The sequence below is a fragment of the Oryctolagus cuniculus genome, chromosome 4 (assembly GCF_051225735.1).
Source record: "Oryctolagus cuniculus isolate XC-2025 breed Fujian yellow rabbit chromosome 4, ASM5122573v1, whole genome shotgun sequence".
Classification (NCBI taxonomy): domain Eukaryota; kingdom Metazoa; phylum Chordata; class Mammalia; order Lagomorpha; family Leporidae; genus Oryctolagus; species Oryctolagus cuniculus.
This window is the reverse complement of record NC_142870.1, coordinates 127,552,269-127,578,513: the sequence shown is the minus strand read 5'-3', so window position 1 is coordinate 127,578,513 and position 26,245 is coordinate 127,552,269. Positions and strand designations below refer to the sequence as shown.

At 39.7% G+C, this 26,245-nt stretch overlaps 1 protein-coding gene across 1 annotated transcript in view; it reads left to right on the top strand.

The window, feature by feature from the left end:
- The first annotated feature begins 1,650 nt into the window (after positions 1 to 1,650).
- The window catches only part of LOC138849362 (uncharacterized), a 128,312-nt gene continuing 103,717 nt past the window's right edge, over positions 1,651 to 26,245 (top strand). The window contains exons 1-2 of the mRNA XM_089331397.1: positions 1,651 to 1,864; positions 7,592 to 7,790. Coding sequence (XP_089187523.1) covers positions 1,651 to 1,864; positions 7,592 to 7,790 — 413 coding nt within the window. The remainder of the gene's footprint in view (positions 1,865 to 7,591; positions 7,791 to 26,245) is intronic.

The window sequence follows — 26,245 nt, the reverse complement described above, 5'->3', positions numbered from 1 at the left end:
TTGCAGCCAATTAGGCTGCTCTCTCTTTCTGCCTCTCCTTCTCTCTGTGTGTAACTCTGACCTTCAAATAAATAAATAAATCATTAAAAAAAGAAAAGTTGGACCCAGCCCTGCAATTAGTTTGTTTGAAATGTGTGCCAGTTGAACTAATGAGAATTTGTTTTCCTAGGCCATAGAGAGAAGCCTCAAATGTTTATTTTGTTAGTGGGTCACCTTGAAGCCTTAAGTTTCTCAAAAGCTGTATCTGGAAATGAGAAAAGTTAAAATAGAAAAAGAAAACCCTGAGCAATTAAGAGTTTAAGAAGTGCTAAATGCTTTCAGATAAGTTCCGAAAACAGTTACCTAAGACATTTGATATACTTGCGTTCCTGTCAATTCCAGCAGAGTTGACAGGAAAGCAAATCATTAGTAAACACTGATAATAGTAGTACTTCCTTCAGAAGATTATTGTGAGGATTAAGTGAGAAAAACAGCCTGGCATAAGTTAACTTCTCAGTAAATGTATAATAGATACGTCCCTGGTGGAATCCTGGGCAGAAATTACTCCAGAAAACGACATAACTATTGCTGATACTATGGAGACAGTGAGAACTTCCTGACTAGCGATGTTCCGTAGGGCTATTTGGAAGGGAGGTTCACCGAGCTCTAATGGGAAGAGTGCGAGTTGAGGCAGAACAGGGCATGTAAGGAGAGGTACTGAGAATCTGATAGGAAGGGGAATGCAGAGTGTTGTGACCACAAGCAGAAGACTGACCTTCCAAACAGCACCATCGGGAAATCTCTAAAACGTGGAGATGCACAGGTAAAGCAGGTTACCAGGGAGAGACAGGATGAATGGAAAGCCAGCATAGAGGAGACTCAATGGAGGGCAATTGTTAGTGAAATGGTAACATCCTACCTAAAGGGCCATCTTGTACACTAAGTTTGGCCTCTCTGGGACTCAGCCTGACTTACTGGGAGTCAGGTGACAAAATGGCCCAATAATAAGTGGCGACCCCACTCCCACTCTAATGGGATTCATTGTGGCCACTCCCTCATCCCTGGAAAGCTATAAATAGGTTCTGCTTTAACCCAGGGGCCCTTTGTCCAGCTCTCTCCCTTGAGCCTCTCAGGTTTCCCCACTTCAATAAACCCTTTCCCTTACTCCGGCATTTGGTGTGTTCTGTGGTGGCCTTTCATTGGTGCTGTGACTCGGATCCAGGCTCTCTCTTCTACCTTGCTCTCCCTCTGTGGATCTGAGCTGCTTTGGGATTCTGGCTTCCTCTCAACCACAAAACACACCCCAGGACTTCCTTCTTTGCCACCAGTCGCTCTGTGATTCCCACCCACACATTGGCCCTTCAAAATCTTGAAGTAAGACAGGGCTGGCCGAGGATCCTTTCATTGCAACTTTCTACAGGCTGTGGTTCCGCACGACTTCTCCCTGAAGTCCTGGCACCAGGCACCACAACTCCCGTGACCTCTTGCCTCTAACGGACTTTGGGCCCCGGACAACAGTGAGTGTGGGTGACGATTCAATCCCCTGTTTCCCTTCTACGGGCGTCATGCCCTGGGCTCCAGTGGGTCTGGGTGACAACTCGACTCTCTGCTCCCGTACTCTCCCCATCTCAGGGATGTCTGATATCTGCTAGTCTGACCCCACGGGTCACCATGGGAGCTTCCTTGTCTCACGTTCTGCCTGATTCTCTTCTTGGTTGTCTCCTAAATCATCTTGTTCCTCTCAGATTGGCTCCAGAGCTCAAACACCATTGCCTCATCTTTCTTTGTAATCAAGCGTGGCTCGTGTATGACCTCGACAACCAGTCCAAATGGTCACTTAACAGCACATTTGACCCTGACATTATTCAGGTTCTCTATCACTTTTGTGAGCATTTGGAAAAGTGGAAGGATTCCCATATATTCAAGCTTTTTTTTTTTTTTTTTTTGACAGGCAGAGTTAGACAGTGAGAGAGAGAGACAGAGAGAAAGATCTTCCTTCCATTGGTTCACCCCCCAAATGGCCGCTACAGCTGGCGCACTGTGCTGATCGGAAGCCAGGAGCCAGGTGTTTCCTCCTGGTCTCCCATGCAGGTGCAGGGCCCAAGGACTTGGGCCATCCTCCTCTGCCCCCTACCCCCTGGCCACATCAGAGAGCTGGACTGGAAGAGGAGCAAACAGGACAGAACCGGCACCCCAACCAGGACTAGAACCCGGGGTACCGGTGCCATAGGCAGAGGATTAGCCTAGTGAACCATAAGCTTTTTTCTATCTCTGTTCTATACCTTCTCTCTGTACCTCCATTTCCCTGGTTCAGGTAATTTTGGAATCCAAGATTCCCACCAAAGGTCCAGAGCCTGAGCCAAAATCCCTTTTTTCTTCCATCCCACAGACAAGCCTCCACCTTACCTCCCCAAACCACAAGCACTGGCCTAGCCACTTCCTGCTCAAGCCCTGGCACTGTCGCCTCTCACCCAAAGCCCACGTCCACTCTGGCCCTCGCTATCTCGTCAGCATCCCCACTCCCTTCTAGGAATTCCAGGAGGCAGCACTGGCTTCTACTACAGCACTCATTGTACTTTCCCTGCCTTATCTCAAATTCCCTGCTCGACTTTTCCTCAAAACCAGCCCCTGTACACTTCTACCCCTCCCCCTGCTCCCTGTGCCTTATCACAAACCAAATCTCCATTCTGACCTTTGCCCTCTCCCATTCCACCTAACCAACGTTCTGTGACTGCCCTCTCACCACCACCTCGAGCCCTCCCCTCCACTCTGGTACGCAGTCCTGGAGTCACTTGCTCCCGGATGGCAGCCAGGGAGCCCACCTACAAGTTAACTCTACAAGATGTGATGGGCGGAGAGGCGTTGTCTGGGTCCATGTTCCTTTCTCACTTGCTCATCTCTTACATATCTAATAAAAACTGGGTTCCTTCACATCTGATCCAATGATGTACATTAAGGAGTTTTGATATTTAACCCAATCCTATGATCTGACTTTTTATTATGTCTTTATGATCCTCTCCAATAACCTCCTTCCAGAGGAGTGAAGGTAGGTTTGGGAACAAGTCTGTATCCATGCCTTTGAGACCCATCAGACTGACCCTGCCCATCCCATAGGAGCAGATGCAGCACCCAAATAGGACTCTAATTGGAAGTACAACTCTCTCAGTGGCACAATGGCCAGAAATCATTTCATTACTTGATTATTAGCTGGTCTCAAAAATCCACAAGAAAGGCTATAAATTAAAATAAACTTGGAGAAATTATTCAAGATAAAAAGGAAAATACTTTTATCTTTTTACAATGCCTTATGCAAACTCTCCTCCAATATGCCACTTAGACCCAGAGTCTCCCAATGGTCGTAGCTGTTTCATGAATCATTTCTTTGCCCAGAGTTTTCCAGACATCAGAGCAAAGTTAAAGCAGTTTGAGAGAGGCCCATTGACTCCACAGGCAGAAATTCTAGAGGCGGCCTTTAAAGTATATAATAGGAGGAATGAGAGAGCCCAAAAGGAAAAATTCCAAAGGCTGGCCAAAGATTTTCAGCAACCTGCTGCTTCCAGTAACCCTGCTAACCTTAGGAGTCCTACTAACTCCAGGGGTCCTCTGGGTTTGTGCTTTAAATGTAACCAAGTGGGCCACTGGGCCAGAATGTGTCCTAATCCCAGAGACTACCAGGTCTTTGCCCTAAATGTCACCAGAAGGGCCATTAGGGAGTAGACAGTCCTCTTGTCTGTTGAGTCAATAGGCCATCCACCCCACCTGTGCCGTGGGTTGACATTTTAGGACTGGCTCTTGAGGACTGAAGAAGCCCAGATTCCTTCCCCCCAACTATGGCCATCACTCTGTGGGATCCCAGGGTAACTGTGATGGTAGCCAGTAGGCCAATTTATTTTCTTATTGACACAGGGGCAACCTTCTCATTCCTTACCCAGTATTAGGGGTCCACCTCTCCTGCCTCAATCTCCATAGTCAGAGTGGAGGGAAAACTTACAGACCCCTACAGACTCCCAATCTGCTCTGCTTAATTAATACCAGGCCCTTCACCCACTCTTTTCTTGCCATACCTGAATGTCTTGGGGAGAGACTTACTCTATCAGTTTGCTGCTCAGCTGGTTTTCTCTCTTGGCCACTGGCCTTGTCCTCCAGCCTACCTTCACCTCCCTTTTAACTACCTCTCTTTCAGGACAACCTGGTCCCAGCCACTCTGCCTATCTCAGGTCCCCTGTCCACTGTCAGCTTGCAAGTATGGGACACCAGTCACCCTACGGTAGCAGCCCATCATCCTCCCATCCAGATAAAATTACAAGACCTTTCCATATTTCCTTCCCAGCCACAATATCCCCTATCCCTTTCTACCCTTAGAGGTCTAAGGCCGATAATTTCAAAACTCCTCCACTAGGGCCTACTATGCAAGACTAGTGCCCCCTATAACACTCCAGTATTGGTTAAAAACTCAGTGGATCCATCCACTGCCTTATGAATACAGCAATAGTATCCATATACCCAGTGGCTCCCAATCCATGCACTCTCCTTTCTTCATCCCAGCATTCACATCTTATTTCTCTGTCCTGGCTCTAAAGGACACATTTTTTACCACTGCTCTACATCCTAGCTCTCAGGACATATTTGCTTTCACCTGGTCTGACCATGACAACCAAGTATTCATTAAACTGACCCAGGGGTTCTGGAGTAGCCCCACCCTGTTTGGTCAGGACTTGACAAATGATCTAGGTACCCTGGACCTATCCCCCCTCCTTCTTCTCCAGTACCTCAATGACCTCCTCCTTTGTGGCTCCTCAAAAATAGATAGCCAATGACAGACTGCTGCTCTCGTCAACTTTCTAGAAGCCAAAGGTTATCAGGTACCCTTCACCAAGGCACAGCTTTGCTTATCTGAGGTAACCTATCTTGGGATACATCTCACTCCCACGCACAAGACTATCACTGTAGACAGAAAGCACCTCATAGCTAACCTCCCACTTCCTTCTACCAAAGAAGAAATTCTTTCCTCTATAGGTCTGGCAGGATGCCTTTGTTCACAGATTCCAAAGCCCTATCATTCTACAAAGTCACAAAGGGATCTCTCCAGGAGCCCCTCAAAACCCCAGTCACCTCCCAATATCATAAGCTCCAACAGGCTATTCCACAGGCCCCTGTCTTACATGTACTACATCTCGCACAGCTCTTCCTTATTTATGTCACTGAAAACCAAGGAACAGCCTTAGGGGTTCTTGGCCATCAAGTTGGTCCCTCTTTTGCTCCTTGTAGCCTATCGTTCAAAAACATTAGACCCCACGGTCAAGGGTTGGGCATCCTGTTTACAGGTGCTAGCCTCAACAGCAGTTTTCATACAAAAGTCAGAAAGACTCATCTTTGGCTCACCATTTACCATTCTTTCCTCACACCATCTATCAGAGCCCCTAACTTACAAGGGCCTCTATTCTCTCCCACCATCTCACATTCTGACCCTTCAGATGTCACTGAGGACTCTACCCTGACTTTTAAACCTTGCTTACTCTTAACCTAGCTAGCAAACTCTCCCTTGAGTTCCGTTTGGTCCAGACTGAACTACTCCCATTTTCCCTGCTCTGAATGAGGGCCCTTCCAAGAAAACCTCTCAATATTTTGCCTTTTGAATGATGTATGGATGTCCCTTGAGTCCTCCGGCTACAAAATCTCAATCTCCACTCTTGCTGCTCCATTTACTTTTGCTTCTCCTCAGATATCTCTGAACAGAGTAATGGAAATACACAGACACCTACTCCCAGCTCCAGGTCCAGCTACCTCAAACAGCTTCCCTCCTACTATAGTGGGAGACGAGGTCTTCCTGTCCTTTTCACACCTCTCCTTACCCTCTACTCCCACTAAACTCCAAGCTAAATGGATTGGACCTTACTGGGTTATTCTCATTACTCCTACAGCAGCAAAGTTACAAGGAATCCTCCATTGGGTCCACTCTACCCACCTCAATTGTTCCCTTCCCCCTCGTTATACAGTTATTCCCACAGGGCCACTCACAGCCAAGTTTACCTGGACTCAAGTTTCATTACCAACAGTGCCTAAAAACGCAGACCTTTTTGTGCTTAATGAACCTGCCTCCAAGAAACAGTGACTACCCAGACACCTACCATTTCCAACACCGGTTAAGTACTGATCCCCCCCTTTTTTTTTTGACAGGCAGAGTGGACAGAGAGAGAGAGAGACAGAGAGAAAGGTCTTCCTTTTGCCGTTGGTTCACCCTCCAATGGCCGCCGCTTATACTGCTACTAACTCTTCCTACAGCTTCTGTGGGAGGAGCATCAAACACATTCTTTGCCCATCCACCCCTCTTGGCTCCTTTCAGATATTGAAGATTTACACCTCCAGGAACCTTCTCAGACTTCACTCCTTTTGAGATTTACAATTTTCCATACCTCCTATTATTGTGTCACTCCCTCTTCCATATCCATGATGAATTTCCCAATAATATCATCCCTTCTGCTCTTTTGTGTCTGTCCAACATATACACTAGTCCCAGGAACACATTTTGTGTGGCAATTTTAGATTTACACCACTTCCACACCTGCTAATTTACTTAACATAATATTCTGTCCCATCATGGGCCTTATTACTCTGTACTTCAATTTCATTCAGACCTGCTCATATAATTGTGTTGACTGGACTAGATATCATTTATCTCATTTTAGAGCAAATCCATGTTACCTCTGTCTAATTAAGGACAATACAGGATCTTGGAACAATGCTTACTGGGAAGGGTGTTCATCATGGTCCTGCAAGTACTACCATACTGACCATGTATTTGGCCTCCAGGGAAAACAATTCTATATTGTCCTGCCCAAGAAAAACTCATACTGACTTGAAGGCCACAGGTAGACACAGATCACTGAGCCCAGCCCTTTTTACCCTTCACTATAACTGAATACTACCTTCAGGCCTGGCAAGATGGGGTTGAGAGATCTGTCTCTTTGTTCACGGGATCTAACATGTGAGATCACCAAGGAACCATAAAAATCATCAGAGTCTACACTTAGCTCCCATGGATGTTTTGGTTGATATAGTAAAGGAGTTCCCTAAATACCTGTCCAGCTAATTAACCCAGCCAAACCTCCCTTAACATGGCTACAACTTATCAATCTGTCCCTCACCCTATTTTATCAACTCTACTTTACCCTTGGTCCTTTACCAACAACGATGCTTTATATGTGCCCCCCTTGGGGAATTTTCCATTGCAGCTACCCTTCATACTAATGTTTCCACTTCTACAAACTCCTATACCCTCAATTCTCAGAAAATCACCTGTCATCTTCCTCTACATTCAGGAGGACAAGATGCAAAATGTTGGATTACCAACAGAAGAACAACCTAATGGGCTTTTGTCACCAAACATTCCCTGTGTCATCAATATAACCCTCACTTCCGTAGCCTCCCACTCTAGCCCACCTGGAACTTCATTTCTTTGAAATTATATCTTACACACTTGCATCAACAGTTCTACACCCAGTCCATGTGTACTGGTAATTCATTCCCTCAATCTAACATTATAGGACTACTCAGAGTTTCTTTTACAGACTAATTCCTCTACCCTGTAAGAAACGAGTGATCTTTCTCCCAGCCTTGTTTGGAATCAGCTTTGCAGCTTCCCTCTCTTCAATGGTGCTCTCAGGAACTGCTCTAGGCCACAATGTTATTTCTGCGAAACAGTTCCAAGAACAACTCCAACAACTACAAGAGGAGGTCACCAAGTCCATTGAAACTTCAGCAGAGGCTATTCCGGGCCTTCAAAATCAGATCACCTCACTGGCAGATGTAGTGTTAGAAAATAGCAAGCTCTGGACCTTATAACACTTGAAAAAGGGGGAACTTACGTTTTTCTGGGAGAAAAAAATGTTATTATGTTAATTAATCAGGCCAGGTAGACCAAAATTTTAAAAAGCTCCAACAAATAGCCACATCTATAAAACAGTCTACCCTAAGTGAAAAAGTCTCTCTTCTCTTCTTCCCTATGGAGTCCCCTCACCACTTGGTTAATACAACTCCTATGCCATTGGCTACTATTCTCACCCTGGCTTTTATACTACTTTGTGTGCTTAAGTGTTTACAGGAGGTGATAAGGAATGAACCAATGCCTTTAGCAACCAGGCAGTCAATCAAATGCTATTACACGGCTATACTGGGCTCCCCATCCTGGAGATCACAACTTGAAGTGTTGCCCCACCAGTGGAGAGTGACTCGTCACCCTATGTCAGCAGGAAGTAGCTTTAGAAGATAGATCATCATCCCTCCACCCCTCCTGGGCCTTTAGGGCCAACATAATCCCATGCAATACTTGCTTTATAAACAACAAAAGGGATGCATGTTAGTGAAATGGTGCCATCTTATCTAAGGCACCATCTCAAGCCCTAGACGTCATTTTGGGCTCCAGCCCAGTGACCACCTTGTACACTGAGTTTGGCCTCTCCAGGACCCAGCCTGACTTACTAGGTGTCAGGTGACTGAATGGCCCAACCATAAGTGGCAACCCCACCCCCATTCTAACAGGATTTGCTGTTCCCATTCCATTCTTGCAAAGCTATAAACAGGGCCTGCTATTATACACAGGCCTCTTTTCCACTCTCTCCTTCCAGCCTGTCAGGTTTCCCCACATCAATAAACTCTTTTCCCTACTCTGGAGTTTGGTGTGTTTTGTGGGGGCCTTTCAGCAAAAAAGCTCTAGTAATGACAGTAAGGCACTGAAGAAATGTGTGTTTTCACTTGGGTTCTTCCTTCTTCAAAATTAGAAGCAGCCCAAGAACAACACCCAGACATGGTCTAGAAAACATTTAGATGTAGGTATTTACATAGGATTAGTAACTAAAATTAAAAATTACTTCTAGCGGCCAATGATGCGGCATAGTGGATAAAGCTGCCTGAAGATATTACATTATCATTTGTTAGGCACACATTTATCTTATTAAAAAGTTTCAGTAAGAGTTTTAAGAAACTATATATATATATATATTTTAAAGATTTATTTATTTATTTGAAAGTCAGAGTTACCCAGAGAGAGGAGAAGCAGAGAGAGAGAGAGAGAGAGGTCTTCCATCTGCTTGTTCACTCCCCAGATGGCCGCAATGGCCGAAGCTGCACCCATCTGAAGCCAGGAGCCAGGAGCTTCTTCTGGGTCTCCCACGTGGGTGCAGGGGCCCAAGGACTTGGGCCATCTTCTACTGCTTTCCCAGCCATAGCAAAGAGCTGGATGGGAAGAGGAGCAGCTGGGACTAGAACAGGCACTCATATGGGATGCCTGTGCTTCAGGCCAGGGGATTAACCCACTGCACTACAGCACCTGGCCCAAAACTATATTTGTATATATCATCTGGAAACATGCAAAATAGTGAATAAAGTATATCTGATGAGGCTAACCATTTTTTTCCTAACTAATTCAGAATCTAAGTTGAGGCCAGAGAGGGATATTCTTAAATATGCATGTATAAAATTTTTGATATTTAAAAATTACTTGAGAACTATTTCTTTTCATTACAATTATGCTAAATCTTTCAAGTCATTTTATGAATGATCAGATGTGATGGGGTCTTTAGTGTATTTAAGACTACAATCATCTGGGGCTCGCAGTGGGGAACTTCATAAACTGAGGTCTTTCTCTGTGTCCCACTGAAGCATGTAAAGAAGGATGAATTGTGGGCTGCCCACGCGCACATAATTATACATCATCTTCCCACACCGTCTGTCTCATTTTTTAGCAAGTTTTCCATCTCATTTTCTCCTCATACTGACATCATCACAGCATGTCTACTGCTTTCTTTGACAAAAAGTACAATAAAGAGTAAAAATAGCAAATGTTACAGAACAATCAATATGTTTTAGTTAATTATATTCTTAAAGCTTAATTTAGGTTCAACTTGAATTGATTATTTTTCTTGAGTTTTATTTCTTAGAGATGTAATTGAATATTTGTCATTGATTATTTGATGCCTGTATTTGCTTTCTTGCTTTTCTTGCAGAGTGAGCTCCATGAAGGCAATTTTCGTGTTGTGTTTTTATATTCCTGGTGTTCATCACAATACCTAGAACATAATAGATCTTGTGAATTTATATGGTCAGAATATTTTCCTAAATGAGTACTAACCACCCATTCATCTATTTAAACTTAGGATGAAAAGTTTTGATCTAGTAGTTGTCTCAGCACTGTGTGCAGGGCAAAGCTCTGGCCCTTATAGACTTATACAGGGGTACTTCCAAAAATGTGGGGATAGATGAAATGAAATAAGCTTATTCTGCAAAAAATACTTAGAATTCTTGCATTTTTTTCAGAACATGCATTTTTCATGAATAGTGTGAAGACTCCTCATCATTTGGAAGGAGATACAGACAATAAATAAATAAAGATAAGATATAGTCTTAAATATTGATGAATTTTATAAGAAAAAAAAGGAAGAGCAGGGATTGAGAGACTGAGGGGCCAGGGATATGTTTTAGGTACTCAGTGTACAAAGTACCAAGATGGAAATAAATGTGGAGTTCGGAAGGAATTGGTTTATGCTGGGGGCAGGGGAGTGTTTTAAATGTTTTGGTGAGGATTTTACTGAGTTTGATGAGAAGCCATTGTAGGATTAATGTTGGAAGAATGATGTAGAGTGATTTACATTTATTTGTTTATTTATTTACTTATTTGACAGGTAGAGTTACAGACAGTGAGAGAGAGAGAGAGAAAGAAAGAGAAAGAGAGAAAGGTCTTCCCACCATTGGTTCACCCCCCAAATGGCCGCTACAGTTGGAACTGCGCTGATCCAAAGCCAGGAACCAGGAGCTTCTTCCAGGTCTCCCACGCAGGTGCAGGGGCACAAGGACTTGAGCCATCTTCTACTGCTTTCCCAAGCCACAGCAGATTGCTGGACTGGAAGAGGACCAACCAGGACTAGAACTTGGTACCCATATGGGATGCTGGCGCCACAGTTGGAGGATTAGCCAAGTGAGCCACTGTGCTGGGCCCAGTGATTTACATTTGAAAAGAGTCACTGGCTACTCTGGAATATCAAGAACATTAAAGTGACAGGTTAAGACTTTCAGCAGCTAGAAGAGTAAGGGATGAGAAATAGTCATATATGAGTTGTTTGGAAGTAGAAATGGAGATATTTGATGATGACATTTGGATGATAGATACTCAATTTAGCAGTTAATATTATACCACTATTAACATGATTTTTTCTGTGAAATAAGGTCATCGTTTATCCTTCCATATGTAAACAGTTTGCTTGGTACATTTCCTACATAGTGTCACATTCAGAGAAATATAGTATTCCCAAAGATAGATTGTAAATAATACCAGCTTTTATGACATTCTCTTGGAGAGTAACTCAATGGGTTGCTGATTTTACACAAGCAGCTCTCTTAGCACCCTCTTTCCCCATCGTGTTGGTTACCTCTCATCTCTCTCTTTCTCTCTTTGTAAGTTTGGACTTTGTCCCTTTCTCATCTCTATCTCTATCGTGAGACACTGTTCGCATTTTCAAGAAAGGATCAAAGCCTGCTCTGTGTATTTTTCTCTCCCTTTTGCCCACCACTGCATGACACAGCAGTTGCTGCAACAACAAAGCCTCTACAGTTTTAAAGGCCAAGGTTGGGAACTGAGGGGGAACGTTTTGAGACTCATGCAATAATTAATACCTGTTGCCCATCTTACCTTATTAGCCAAGAACCCAAAATCAGAGATCCAGAAGATCTAGAAATCAATTTTACTTAAATAACTAGAAATATTTATGGGGCATTTTTGGGACAGTATCTAAAAGATATCATTTTGCTCAAAATGCTTACTTGTAATCATAAATATCTGTCTTAAAAATAAAGGATTAGGGGTTGGCAATGTGTTAAGCCACAGCTTGACATTCTGCTTTTCCATTTTGAAGTGCTAGCTCAAGTCCCAGCTACTCCACTTTGGATCCAGCTTCCTAACATGCGTGGAAAGGCAGTGGAAAATGTCTCAAGCGTTTGGGCTACTACCACCCATGTGGGAGATTTGGATGGAGTTCCCAGTTCCTGGTTTTGAACTAGCCATGTCATGCCTGTTTTGGCCATTTGTGGAATGAACCAGAAGGTGGGTGAACTCTCTGTCTCTCCCTCTGTGTCACTCTAGCTTTCAAATAAATAAATACTTTTTTTAAAAAAAAAAATGAACACCCTTATGCTATAAAAATATAGCAAGTATTATTTGGCATGAAAATGTTTTAAATTTTCAACTGATTCAGGAAATCACTGAGGATCTTAACTGTTCCTTACCTTGCTAATCCTATTTATAGATTGTTATTGTCATTTTAAGTTGTGTAATTTTCTGTTAATTATTCTAATTTTTTTCATTCACTATACTATTGTAAAATAATCCACCGCTCCATCATGCCAGTCAGTCCCATTTCCTCTTTTCTTAATTGGATGTTATGTCTGTTACACCATGAACTAGCACATAGGGCTATTTTTCCTCTGTCTCTAAATAAATAAATAAAATAATTATTTAGGGTAGATACAATCCTCCAGGTATTATGAAAGGAGTATAAAATGAGAATCAATGCAGGAATATTTTTAAATTTCATAGCATGAGCAGATATATTTTGTTAAATTATCCATTCCACTTTTGTAGGAAAAGTGTGTAGCAACACAAGACTGTGGCAAATTCCTAATTCATGCAAGAGGATATCAGATATTCATGTAGCATCCTTTCCATGTCATATTTTGCCATGTAATTTTGTTACATTACTATAGCTTTTAACTACAGTTCTCTTCACTTGGAATTTGGCATTTAATCCATACATAGCAGGTTTAGTTTAATAATTAAATAAGCAAATATATGCAAAACCCCAAAATCATAGTCTTAATTAATACAGCATGTTCATTAGTAATTCAAAGAGAAATTGTAATTCTTAGAAAACTATGAACAGCTGTACAATAGCAGTATATGTCTAATACTAAAGAGAATGAAAAAATTGATAGATCATATATATTTTATGAATGGTTTAATGGCTCATATAATTACAATTTTTATTCCCTATAATATACTCAAAATTACAAATAGAACAATAGTTATGGTACTGTAATCATGCTTTAAAACAAATTCTTTTGAGAAAAAAGAACTTATCTGATTCAGGTCTTTGTTTCCTCTAATTTCCTTTTTTTTTTTTTTTCCAGTGATGTAACCTCTTATTATGAGCTTGCTAAAATCTCCTCTGTATAAATACATATATGACAAAGGTCAATTTAGAGACACCAATGAAATAAGTCAAACATCTTTTAAAAAAGATATTTTTGTTAATAATAGCTTCTTATAATCTAAATAGAAGAATACAAAAATGTATATAAAAAGAAAAAAATACCCAAAACACCACCATAAAGCTAGACATTCATTTTAATATATTTCCTTTCAGTTTTTCTGTTTTTGTAGGTGCATAAATTTGTTATCACTAATTGGAAAAATATTTATGTATGTACTATTTTGTATCTTGTCTTTCAGAGTTAGTGTCACATCATTAACATTTTCAAACATTAATAAGATTTATTTTTAAAACAGAAGAACTTAGGATAGTGCTAAGAGTTATGGAGAATATAAAATAGAATAATAAGGCTCACGCTACTCCGAACATGTCAGCAACCAAGTCAGACAGCATATGATCAAGCCCTTGCCTAGGTTTCCAGGTGTAGGTGTGTTAGCTGAAAATAAACAGAATCTTTTGAGAGTGATATATGGAAGACAGCACATGCTGGGTTGATGTGGTTTCATAAAAAAGAGACAAAATCTTGATTTCAAAGATGGGACATGGAAGATGTAATATATACTGTACTCAAAAATAAGTGCAAGGAGATATCAAGCAGTAGGAATTCCTTCAGGATTATGGAGTTTTATTCCATGAAAAATTGGCTCATAAGATTACAGAAGCTAAAAAGTGCTGTGGTCTGCTTTTTGCAAGTTGAAGACCCAGGGACCCAGGAAAGCTGTGTTCTGGGCCTAAGGACCAGGTAAACTGGTAGTGTCAATCCCAGTGTGAGGGTAGGAGGTCGACCAATGGACCAGCATACCAGGCTGGCAATGTTCCCTTTCACTAAGTCTTTCTGTTCTATTTAGGCCTCCAGTTGATTGAATAATGGGGGAGAGCAATCAGCTTTACTTAATCTGTGAATTCAAATATTGATGTTTAGCCAATATTGTAAAACTTAACTATCAAAACATTTAAATTAAAATCAATCTGATATTAAGAAGATCTCTATAAAATTTTTGAATTGTATCAAATTGAAATGTCTTAATCATTTGGAGTATGCCAGGAGAACAAACTTGAAATTAAGAAATTTCTCTTGATATATCATACTCTCTACCTGACTGATTAAATGCTTATCAGTATCTGTTAGGTTCTAACTTCAGAGTGAGAGTCCCTTTGGATGTGAGTAAGTAGGCTAACATGTCAGAGTAAAGTATCATCAAGAACTTCATATAGATTAGTAAGATTTAGAGTCTGTGCATGGAACAGCAAGAAATAGCTAAATGAGGAATAGCAAATAGCAACACAAAAGAACCTTACAAGGAATGAGGCAACTTGACAGTCATGTAGTTATTAAGGCACTTGTATTCAATGGCTTGTGTCTCGTCTTGCATACAAGTTTTGTCTACCCAGGGCATCTCAGCTTTAATGTCCATAAAGGGAGTAATTTCTGAATGTTCAAGGTCTGGACCCATTAGTGGATGACAAACATATTTAAAGTTCCTAAAAAATTTTAGCCTATGGTTATTCAGAATTGTATGTGTTTTAAAAACACAGTTATATAGTTCACTTAATTTAATTTTTGACATAAATTTTCATAGGCGCTATAAACTTTAACCAAGAACACAGAGATAATAAATGATCGAGGAAGAAACTATAAACTTAGATTGTACTTATTAAATTCTAAATTAATTTGCCACATGATCTGTCTAACGATGTAAAGGATACTTAGCTTCAGAGTTTCTTTGACATCATCTCTCTGTATTCATTGCTGATTATGAAAGGTGAAAACTAAAGAAACCAAAAAATGGTAACTTTTCCCAAATTGAAGATCAGGAAAGCAAAACAGGTAGGATAATGCAGATCCATTGAACTCCAGAGAGACTCTATAATGGATTTAAGTCCCCTTATACTTTTTTTTTTTTTAATTTGGCAGGTAGAGTTATAGATAGTGAGAAAAAGAGACAGAGAGAAAGGTCTTCCTTCTGTTGGTTAACCCCCAAAATGGCCACCATGGCCAGCGCTGAGCTGATCCGAAGCCAGGAGCCAGATGCTTCCTCCTGGTCTCCCATGCGGGTGCAGGGCCCAAGCACTTGAGCCATCCTCCACTGCCCTCCTGGGCCACAGCAGAGAGCTGCACTGGAAGAGGAGCAACTGGGACTAGAACCTGGTGCCCATATGGGATGTTGGCGCTGCAGGCAGAGGATTAACCAAGTGAGCCATGGCCCTGGCCCCATCCCCTTATACTTTTCTGTAATTAATATTTATTGGTGAATGATAGTCTCTTTTTAAACATTTTTAAGTTTAAATAAATCAGTGAAAACCTTTCTACAAAACAAGACTCAAGTTTTGTAGGCATTTCTGAAATTATTCTGAGTTCAATCAAGAGGATTCTTAAAGAAATGTATGTAATTTTAGGCATAAATTGTATAATTATTTCATTAAATTCCAAGAATATTTATTGAGGGGCCGGTGCCATGGCTCACTTGGTTATTCCTTCACCTGTGGCGCCAGCATCCCATATGGGCGCCAGGTTCTAGTCCCGGTTGTTCCTCTTCCAGCTCTCTGCTGTGGCCCGGGAGGGCAGTGGAGGATGGCCCAAGTGTCTGGGCCCCTGCACCCATATGGGAGACCAGGAAGAAGCACCTGGCTCCTGGCTTCAGATTGGCACAGTGCTGGCCATGGTGACAATTAGGGGAGTGAACCAATGGAAGGAAGACCTTTCTCTCTGTCTCTCTTTCTCACTGACTATGACTCTACCTGTCAAATAAATTTAAAAAAATGTATTTATATCATAATACATATCAGTTACCAAATAAGACACAGAATTTGAGCCTCTTGTGATCCCCAGGTCATTTCTGGGTCTTTTTAGAGAATCCTTTCTGATGTGTGAAATGGCAATAAACATAAAGCTTGCAGAGATTCCTGCAAAAGGACATAGAATAATAATAATGTCCACTTTAAAGGCTAATAGAAGAGTTTAAAACTTAAAGAAATGTTGGGGAAGGCATTGTGGTGCAATGAGTTAAGCTGTCACCTGTAGTGCCTCCAATTCTGTTCCAGCTCCCTGCTAATGGCCTGGGAAAGTAGCAGAAGATGGCCCAAATCCTTGGGCCCCTGCACCCACGTGGGAGACCTGGATAAGCTCCTGGCTCCTGGCTTCAGCCTGGCCAAGACCCAGTTGTTGCAGCAACTTATTCACATAAAGAAGGTCAGGAGTATCCATGGTCTTGTTTTATCTGAACACCTAAAGTTCCAATGCCACCAAAGCTTACTCATTAGCATTTTCAAGTAGACCCTTCTATGTCTTCCAATTGTATATAATATATCCAATGTATATATTACCTATGAGAAGTAGTGGGTGAAAGTGTTAACTAATTCCTCATTTGTACAGGCCACACTGGATCAAATCTTGTGCTTCAAGTTGATGTCCAGTGAAAACAATAATTTAGTGATAAACAAAAAAATCTGTCTTAGTTCTTCACTCATGTAAATTTAAAATATCATCAATACAATAGTAGCACACAATTCTTAACAAAATTTTGACAAAGATTTTAAACATTATTTGCAGCAGAAGTGATATACAAAGGTATTTCTTGTTTTTGCTGTTTGATTTTTTTCTGATAAATTTTAGTTCCTACATGTAAGGGAGAACATGAATTCTTTTTGTTTGTTTGATTTTTGTTTATTAGCTTTGCCTATTTTCCTGCTGGACTATTGCATTTTTACTTTTTATTTGTTGAATTTTTTACTTAGAGGAACACTATGACTTTCATTATCTGGTAAATTAAAAATATGTTTTCCAAAAAATATATAAGTATGTTTTTTAAATAAAAATTCTGGGGTCTGTGGTGTTACATATAGGTTAAGCCACCACCTGCAGTGCCAACATCCTATTTGGGCACCAGTTCAATCTCAGCTGTTCTACTTCTGGTCCAGCTCCCTGCTAATGCACCTGGGAGGGCAGAAGAGAATGGCCCAATTTGTTGTACCCTTGCACCCACATGGGAGACCCAGATGATACTCCTGACTCCAGTTTGGCCCAGCCCTGGCCATTGCAGCCATTTAGGAAGTGAACAAGTGGATGTAAGATCTCTCTCTCTCTCTCTCTCTCTCTCTCTCTCTCTATTGCAGCCATTTGGGAAGTGAACAAGTGGATATAAGATCTCTCTCTCTCTCTTTTTCTCTCTCTCTGTCTCTCCTCAATGTAACTCTTTCAAATAAATAAATAAATCATTGTTAAAATAAAACATCTGCCTTAGAAATCAAAAGTGAGCAAGAGTGGCGAAATTACAATATAGATAAAATAGACATCAAGACAAAAATTGTTATAAGAGAAAAGAGTTCATTTTATAATGATAAAAGAATTCAGCAAAGTTGCAGCGTGCAAAATCAACAAAAATAAGTAGCATTTTTATATAATGACGTTGCTATGATCTCAATAAAAAGTTACAAAAACACTATGTGCCTTGGATTAACTTTAACCATGGATACAATAAACCTCTACAATCAAAATTAAAGACACTAATAAAAGGAATCAAAGAAAATTTTAAACAATAGAAAGACCTCCCATGTTCATAAGCTGGTAGAACTAATATTATCAAAATATCCATATCATCCCAAGCAATAGATAGATTTAATTCAATCTCCCTCAGAATAACAATGACATTCTTCACAGAATTGGAAAAAAATCCTAAAATTCAAATGGAAAAACAAAAAGATTCTCAACAGCCAAAGCAATCTTGAACAATAAAAACAAAGCCAAGGCCAATACTGGATTTTAAGAACTACTACAGTTCTATTTTAACAAAAGAGCATGATACTGACATAAAAATAGACACAAATTGGAATAGAAACAAATAAAATTCCAGAAATAAACCCATGCATTTACAACCGACTTAACTTAGTTGACAAAAGTGCTAAAAGCAGTCCCTTGAGAAAGGATAGTCTCTTCACAAATTGGTGCTGGGAAAACTGGATTTCCACATGCGAAAGTTTGAAACAAGGCTCTTACTGTACATTCTGTAAGAAAGTAAACTCAAAATGGATCAAAGATCTAAATTTAAGACCTGAAATTATAAAATGACTAGAGTAAAGCATAGAGAAAACATGCCAAGACATTGGCATAGCCAACAATTTTTTGGATAAGGCTCTGAAAGCACAAACGATGAAGGTAAAAATAGACAAATGGGGTGATGTCAAAGTAAGAAGCTTCTGCATAGCCAGGAAACAATCACTGGAGTGAAGAGACAATTGACAGAATGGAAGTAAATATTTGCTAACTATGCACGTGACAAGAGATTAATATCCAGGGGCTCAAGAAATTCAATAACAACAAAACAATTGATCCAGTTAAGAAATGAACAAAGGATCTCAGTAGATATTTCCCAAAGCAAGAACTAAAAATGGCCAACAAAGGCATGAAAATGTGAGCATTATCACTAGCTCTCAGGAAAATGCAAATTAAAACCAAAATGATGTTATCATCTCACTCTAGTTAAAATGGAAATTATCGAGAAGTCGAGAAATAACAAACGTTGACAAGGTTATAGAGAAAAGTGAAACATGATGATTGGTGAGAATTCAAGTCAGTACAACCATTATGGAAAAGGTTATAAATTTACCTTATGACCCAGTTATCTTACTTCTGGGACTATATCCAAAAGAAACAAAGTCAGCCTGTGAAAGAGATATCTGCTCTCCCATGTTTACTGTAGCACTATTAAGAATGGTCAATATCTGAAATCAACACATAAGCCCATCACAGGAGGAATGGATGAAGAAAAATGGTATATATACACAAAGGTATATAACTCAGTCATAACAAAGAATAAAATCCTAACATTTGCAACCAAGTAGATGGAACTGGTGATTATTATGAAAAGTGAAATAAATAAACCATACACAAAAAAGCCAATACCACTTGTTTACTCTCATGTTCAAGTTAATATATAAAATTAGAAAATGAGTTTGTGCCATATTATTTGGAATATAATTACAAGTGGTGCTTTACTGACTTATGCCTTAAAAATAATATATTCTTTCATTATAAAATCTCATCACAAATACTATGTTATTGTAATATTAATATATCTGCCATTTAAAAAAAACTAGTATATATATATAATGTATATTAAGTGAATATGGCAAAATTTTAAATATATCTGTGGGGAGCAACATGGACTGGACTGAGTTACTGGAATTAAGACTTATTCTATGCATCTGCTCTCCCACAATATGGCGCTGGGAGAGGAGAGCTTCTACGCAGCTGCCTCTTGCCAACTTGAGTGATGACCTCCAGGAGCTGATCCTGCTCCTGATTGGAGGAGAGCAGCGTACTCGGCGTGTGGGCAGCCGAGTTGGGATTGGCGGAGGAGGACTATAAAGGAGGAGAGAGACAACATGCACCAGGAACATCTAAGGGGAACATCTATCTGAAGGAACACCTGTGCAGCCCCCGAGAGAGCCGGCCGGTGGTGTGCTGCTCCCCTGCGGAAGTGGGGAAAGTGGCCAGGGGGAACCGCCCTTCCACAGAGGTGGAAGGGTCAGTAGCCAACCCGGGAAGAACCAGCAGCAAACCCGGGGAGGGCCGAGCAGACAAAAGAACAGCGCAGGGTCCTGTGTCGTTCCTCCACGAAGACGGGGAGCGACATAATGGTGCCGTGACTCGGATGTGAAGCCTAGGCAGGGTTTAGTGTCGTTCCTCCACGAAGAGGGGGAGCGACAATATCAAACCTGAAAAATTTTTTGGAATGAAATTTTATAGTTCCAGCTAATATTGATTCCTTCTACTCCTTCCTACCTGAGCAAGAACACAATCACGAAACTGTTATGTATTCCCAGGTATGGCTATGCACTTTTCCCACATATGCTTTAGAGTCCTAAAAACACATTTTGGGATTTGCAACATTTCTCACATAGTACATAATGCTTTCTGCCTGCCTACTCCGATTATTTTTATATTTATAATGCCATAGTTGAATGTATTTCATTCAACTGAAATGCTACAGAGTAATTATTAATGCATTCTTATGGTTAAAGAAAAGGTTTTCTTTAAAGATCACATGGATTTTTTCAACCCTAAGGCATATCTTTTTACTTTCTTTACAGTGTCTTTCATTGAACAGAAGTTGTAAGTTATCACAAATGTCATACCAGTTTTGTTGTTGTTGTGGATCATACTTGTATCATTTAAAAAATACTCTGCAGAGTAGTGGAGAAAAATGAGGAGGCTAGACCAGCACAAAATGGCATGATGAGAGTGAGCTAGCAGATGGTTTTGCAAGAAAAGGGATCTCAAGCAGGTTTTTCAGTATTTCAAAGTATCAAACCTATAAGGTAGTATGGTTTATGGAAATTGAAATACATGTCAAGATCCGCTCAAGAAGGAAGATGTTGTCTTCTGTTATGGTTTGGATATAGTTCAATTGTCTGCCAAGACTTCAAGTGTTGTAATTTAATATCAACTGTGGGGTAACAACAGAGTGGAAACTTAATCCAACAAGGTGTTTGGGGGTGGAAACTTGGGTAAGGGATGAGGATTAGATAAGGTCATTAGGGTGATCACTTCGTGACTGAACCCATGTCATTTTATCATCAGAGTGACAGAGACACACAGATATACATGTTTCCTGTCTGTCTAGGTGATGTCATGTGTCACCTAAGGATTCTGCCAGCAAGAAGGTCATCTATATGGAGTAGCCTGCCTCTGATATTTGATTACAATGAATAATGGACTAATGAAGTTCCTGAGTTCAAGTATCTCAAGCCCATGCAACCCTTCCTTGGCTGAGGTGGTCAATGTCTCGGCATATCTACCACCACTGGGGGCAACGGTTTAAGCCAAGATGTGCAAGCTGGGAAGTGCTCACTTTTTTGTGACTGGGGAGAGTAAGTATTAAACTATCTTTCACAGACTTCTGCTGCATTTAGATAATCTCAGTGGTACATTTTTCATAGCTCCATCATTTAAAAGTGGAATAAAACTCCTTCCAAGAAATGTTTCCCTTTATTTAACTATATTTTGTATATCTATGCCTATTCTTTCTCCAAGGCCATCTGTCTATCCAATATAAGGCAGGCATGATTTTTCTATGTAGAGCATTTCTCTCAATCTAAAGTATCTGTTAATTGAGAGTTTTTCAATTGATTCTTCCAGAAATATTTCTAATCATTTAGAAGTATTTAAATTTAAGCTGATATATAAAAAGAATATGGCTTAAATTTACATATCAATGTAATAATTATTTATTGGGCTATTTTATTATTTTGCAATGCTTTCTTCTCATTATTCTGTTTCAGGTTTTTTTTTTTTTCTCATAATGTTGTATCAAATTGGAACAATCAAAAGAGAATGTTTTTGTAAAACAAGCTATAAAAATTGTCTCAGTAAATATTTTGGCAACTTAACCAATATGTTTCCTGTCACACTCTAACCTCAGAAAAATGAGAGGGAAAAAAGAACATCATTAGATTACTTTAATACTCATCCAAAAGATATCTCATATCTACAGACAAGCATACAGGAAAGAATTTGAGAGAATGAGGCAAATTAGAAAGTGGATCAATGACATAGCAATTGAAGTTTATCAATTCAAAATCAGCATCTATCATTCCCGTATGTTCTTATAGGTACTGAAGCAATAAAAAGAGAATGCAAGGAAAACATTTCTGAGGAATCCTCATAGTTTAGCAACAATGGCAGGTGTAGGTTTCTCAAATAAAAACACACATTCCAATAGGAAAATAAACCAGCTACTATTTATGTAAACCATGACTGTATCTGAGAAATACAGACTCCTTTCAATAGTTAATTTTAGAGTTTAATTAGCATCTAATTTTCATAAGATATGTACATAATTCTAATATTTTACAGTTATATTTGTCAGTTAATGCCATCTCTTCCATGTATGTAAAAATTAGACAAAAAATAATGTTCTAAAGGGGATCTATATAAGTCCTCCAGATAATCCAGATAATTTTCATGCAAGTTAAATTAGGAAACCATTACTTTTTTCTGGACTAAATCTCTGAGAAATTTAATACCTTAAATATTTACATATATTTTGAATGTATTTGAAGAACCTGACTATATTCTCTGGTATTAAAACATTATTACACAAGCAAAGAAATTTGAGATGCAGTAGCATCTTTTTAATGCTTGTGAGTCACTAATCCTTTGAAGTGATAACTCACGATGATAAAGTAAGAATATGTTAACCATAGTATAAATAAAAGAGAAACTTTGGGACAAGCATAGTAAGTTAAGCCTCCACTTGTGATGCTGCAATCCTAAATCAGAGCATCTGTTCCAGTCCTGGCTGTTCCACTTCTGATCCAGCTTCCTGCCAATGCGCCAGTGAAGACAACAGAAAATGGTTCCACTGCTTTGGCCTCTGCCATCAATGTGGAAGCTCAGGATGGAGTCCCTGTCCTGGCTTCAACCTGGCACAGGCTGGCTTTTGCAGCCATTCGGGGAATGAATCTGTGTATTGAAGATCGATCTCTCTTTCTCTCTCTCTCCCTCTCTCCCTCTCGCCTTGTCTGACATTCTGCCTTTTAAAACAACCAATAAATCATTTCAAATAATGATATGACGTTTTTGCATTGGTTTGAAAGGAGACAGGAAACCTTTTCCATACCAAATTTTAGAGAATTAATATTCATCAAGTAATAATCCCAGGTTTCATAAAGTTCATTCTGATGTCATTAAAAATACAAGAACATGTAGACTGGAGAAACTGCGGTTTCAATATTATTGCATATATTTGCTTCATTAGAGATCTGCTGAGCCTAAGCTAAAATTTAATTTAAAACATACAATTATAAAATTATCAATATTTACCAATTTAAAGAATAATATGTTTCAGAAATAACAACTGAGAAAGCAGGCATGTCTTGTGCTAAAATCCACTATGAACTCATTTATGAAGACATAAATCAGACCAAAAAAATAAGACATAGACCTCATCTGCAATTAAAACTAATGAACTATTTTTATCTTACTAACAATCACCAAATGTTTCAGAAACAAAAACAAAACCATTATATTTCAAATTCACAAGATAAAGAGGAAAACAAATATGTTTTAGCAGCTACATTTTTAAAAGTTTAACTGTATGTTGTTCTCTAAGAAGAAATGAACAAAAAAGGTCTTGAGCACATTAGATTATTGTAAGTACTTATTTCATGAATATGTAAAAGAAAAATGTAAAAAAATAAAATTATCTTTAAAGCTTTTCCAATATGAAATGTATTGCCTTTTTTTTTTAGTAGGTAGATCACCTAGATTTTATCTAGACTGGAATACCTTAAATTTGGAGTATTTTTGCAACTTTATTGTGATTATCATGAATATAGGTTAGGAAAGAAATGCTACTTTGTCTTAATGTAATAAAATTATATTTTGCTGTTTATTTTATTTAGAGTACGCATTCTGTTTTTATTCACTGGGTTGAAGCATCATTGTCTTGGTCATTAATCACTGAATATTCCAGTGATTTTTGTTTAAGTCTACACATTTGAGTTCAGTTTCTATCGAGTTTGCATTTATTACATTGTTATCCATAGAGATAAAAACACATAAAATGATGCCACAAAAAAGTAAATCTAATATAAAAACCTGGCTTTATCAATTCAAATACTTATGCAGTTCATTTTTTCTTACCTTTGAATATTTAAAACCAATTGGCTCATATGGAAATTTGTTTGCATTTTTCAAGGTTCTGTTTGCTACCTAAAATTCTGATAGATTTTGGCAGAAAACAGTGTAAGTGGTAACAGAGTTGGGAGAGAACAGACTTCTACTTCCTGTTCTACTTACAACTTCTAACTTCCACCACTCTCCTCATAGCAGTACCTTCATAAACAAAAGAGGAGGCTGATAGAATGTCATGCTGTGGAGTAGTTGGGATGAGGGAGATGAATTCAGAAATACCAAACTAATTATGGCTGAGATCCAAGGCAATATACACATACCTACTCAGAAATAACCAACTGTAGCAGGTAGGGACATAAGCAGTAACATGGAATTGAGGCCGCTACCCCACCTGACTCCGGGCTGCCAAGGCACGTATGAGAAAAGTATGAGATCTCCCTGTTGGAAGCAATTCATAGTCCATATTTGTGTATAGTCAGGACTTTCTGAGCAAACATTACTGGCAACCTGGGTTAAAGGTTTGCATGATAGAGATCGTGAAATACTCAGGGCGTGGAACCTGCTGTTTACTTGGCAAAGTGTTGTACCAACTTAGGGAGCTTCTTCTGGCCTCCTCAGAGGGGATTTATTTACATCACAGAGCAAAAGATTTCTCTTCCGCTTGGAGGATGAGGTGGAGGGTGAACCATCTCTGAAGTTCCAAGATTCATAATTTTGGCCCTCCCCTAAAAAGTTCTCCCTTTTTGGGGCTCATATTGGCCCAAAAGGGAAGAGGAGCAAAGGGAACCAGCACTAAGATTTCTCATGAGAACTGCAGAGCTCATGGCACAGAGGATTCAGTCCCAAGCTCTCTATTAACAGTCTCCAGCATAGCTTCCCTCAGCACAGGGCTGTGTCCATAGGATGACCACAGCCCTCAAATCTCTCAAAATTCCTTCATGAGCAACTCACACTACCAGGAGAATTCAGTGTTTGTGTAGTTCAAGGATGACAGCCCCCTGATTTTCCTTTCTTAAAAAAGGGCTTGCAATTGTGAATGCATGTACCATACAACTCTTTCTCAGGAACCCGAAGGAAGGGCCTCTGTCTCCCAATCTCTATGGGAAAATAGAATCCCAACTTAGATAACTGCCAGTCAGTGGCCCCCGCTGGCCTCTGGTACCTACCCTGTTTACTTCTGTGACTTAACTGAACACCCCCTCAGCATTTTCCCTAATTCTCTCTTAAAACTTCCCAGTCACTTCCAGTTAGAAATGGAGCTCTCTGTTCTTTTTCTGTTGGCAGTAGTCACTGAATAAAGTATCTTTTTACTGCTTTAACTAGTATCTGGTTGTATTTATTTTTGGCATTATTTAGTGAATAATAAGTCTGTGTCTTTTTTTTTTTTGACAGGCAGAGTTAGTGAGAGAGAGACAGAAGTCTTCCTTCCATTGGTTCACCCCCAAATGGCTGCATCAATCCGAAGCCAGGAGCCAAGTGCTTCTCCTGGTCTCCCATGCAGGTGCAGGGCCCAAGGACCTGGGTCATCCTCCACTGCACTCCTGGGCCACAGCAGAGAGCTGGACAGGAAGAAGAGCAACCGGGACAGAATCCAGCGCCCTGACGGGGACTAGAACCCAGGGTACCAGCGCCGCAGGTTGAGGATTAGCCTAGTGAGCCGCGGCGCAGGCCCATAAGTCTGTGTCTTGTCCAGATAGCTCAAGCTTACAGTCAGGATGAAATAAATAAATATGGACAAAAGTTATGAATTTTCCTCTGTCCAAAGGAGTGAGTTGTCTTCTTTTACAGCTCCATTCTATGGACACACAGAGAATTCTGTTCCTGATAATTGAAGAAGAAACACTACTTTCAATAGCTGTGGAAAGTAACCGTGTACTCAGTTATAAAATCATTGTGAATGTATCATAAATAATTGCAGATTATAGACTACATTCTGCAACCACAATGGATTCAGTTAGAACCTGCAACAAAATGAAAACAAATACAGACATTTGGATATTTAAAAAGAAGAACTTTCAAATAAAACATACATTAAAGAAGAAACCATAATGTCATTTTAAACTGTAGATTAATATGAATAATATCAAAATGTGTGCTATATGCTTAAATAGATAGTTAGACAGAAATTTATAACCTTAAGTATTTATGTTACCAAAGAGAAATGGTAAAATTTAATGAGTTGAGATTCCAACTTTCAAAGTTGAGGAAAAGAACAAAACAATACAAAAGTAAATATAAAAGAAAGAAACATCAGAATAGAAGTCATTAAAAGAGAAAACCAAAATAAAAAAGAGACTGAAAGGTGGCAAATTGAAAAGAAAACAATTGATACTTCTTATCACCTGGAAATGCTGATTAAGGAGGAGGGGGGATG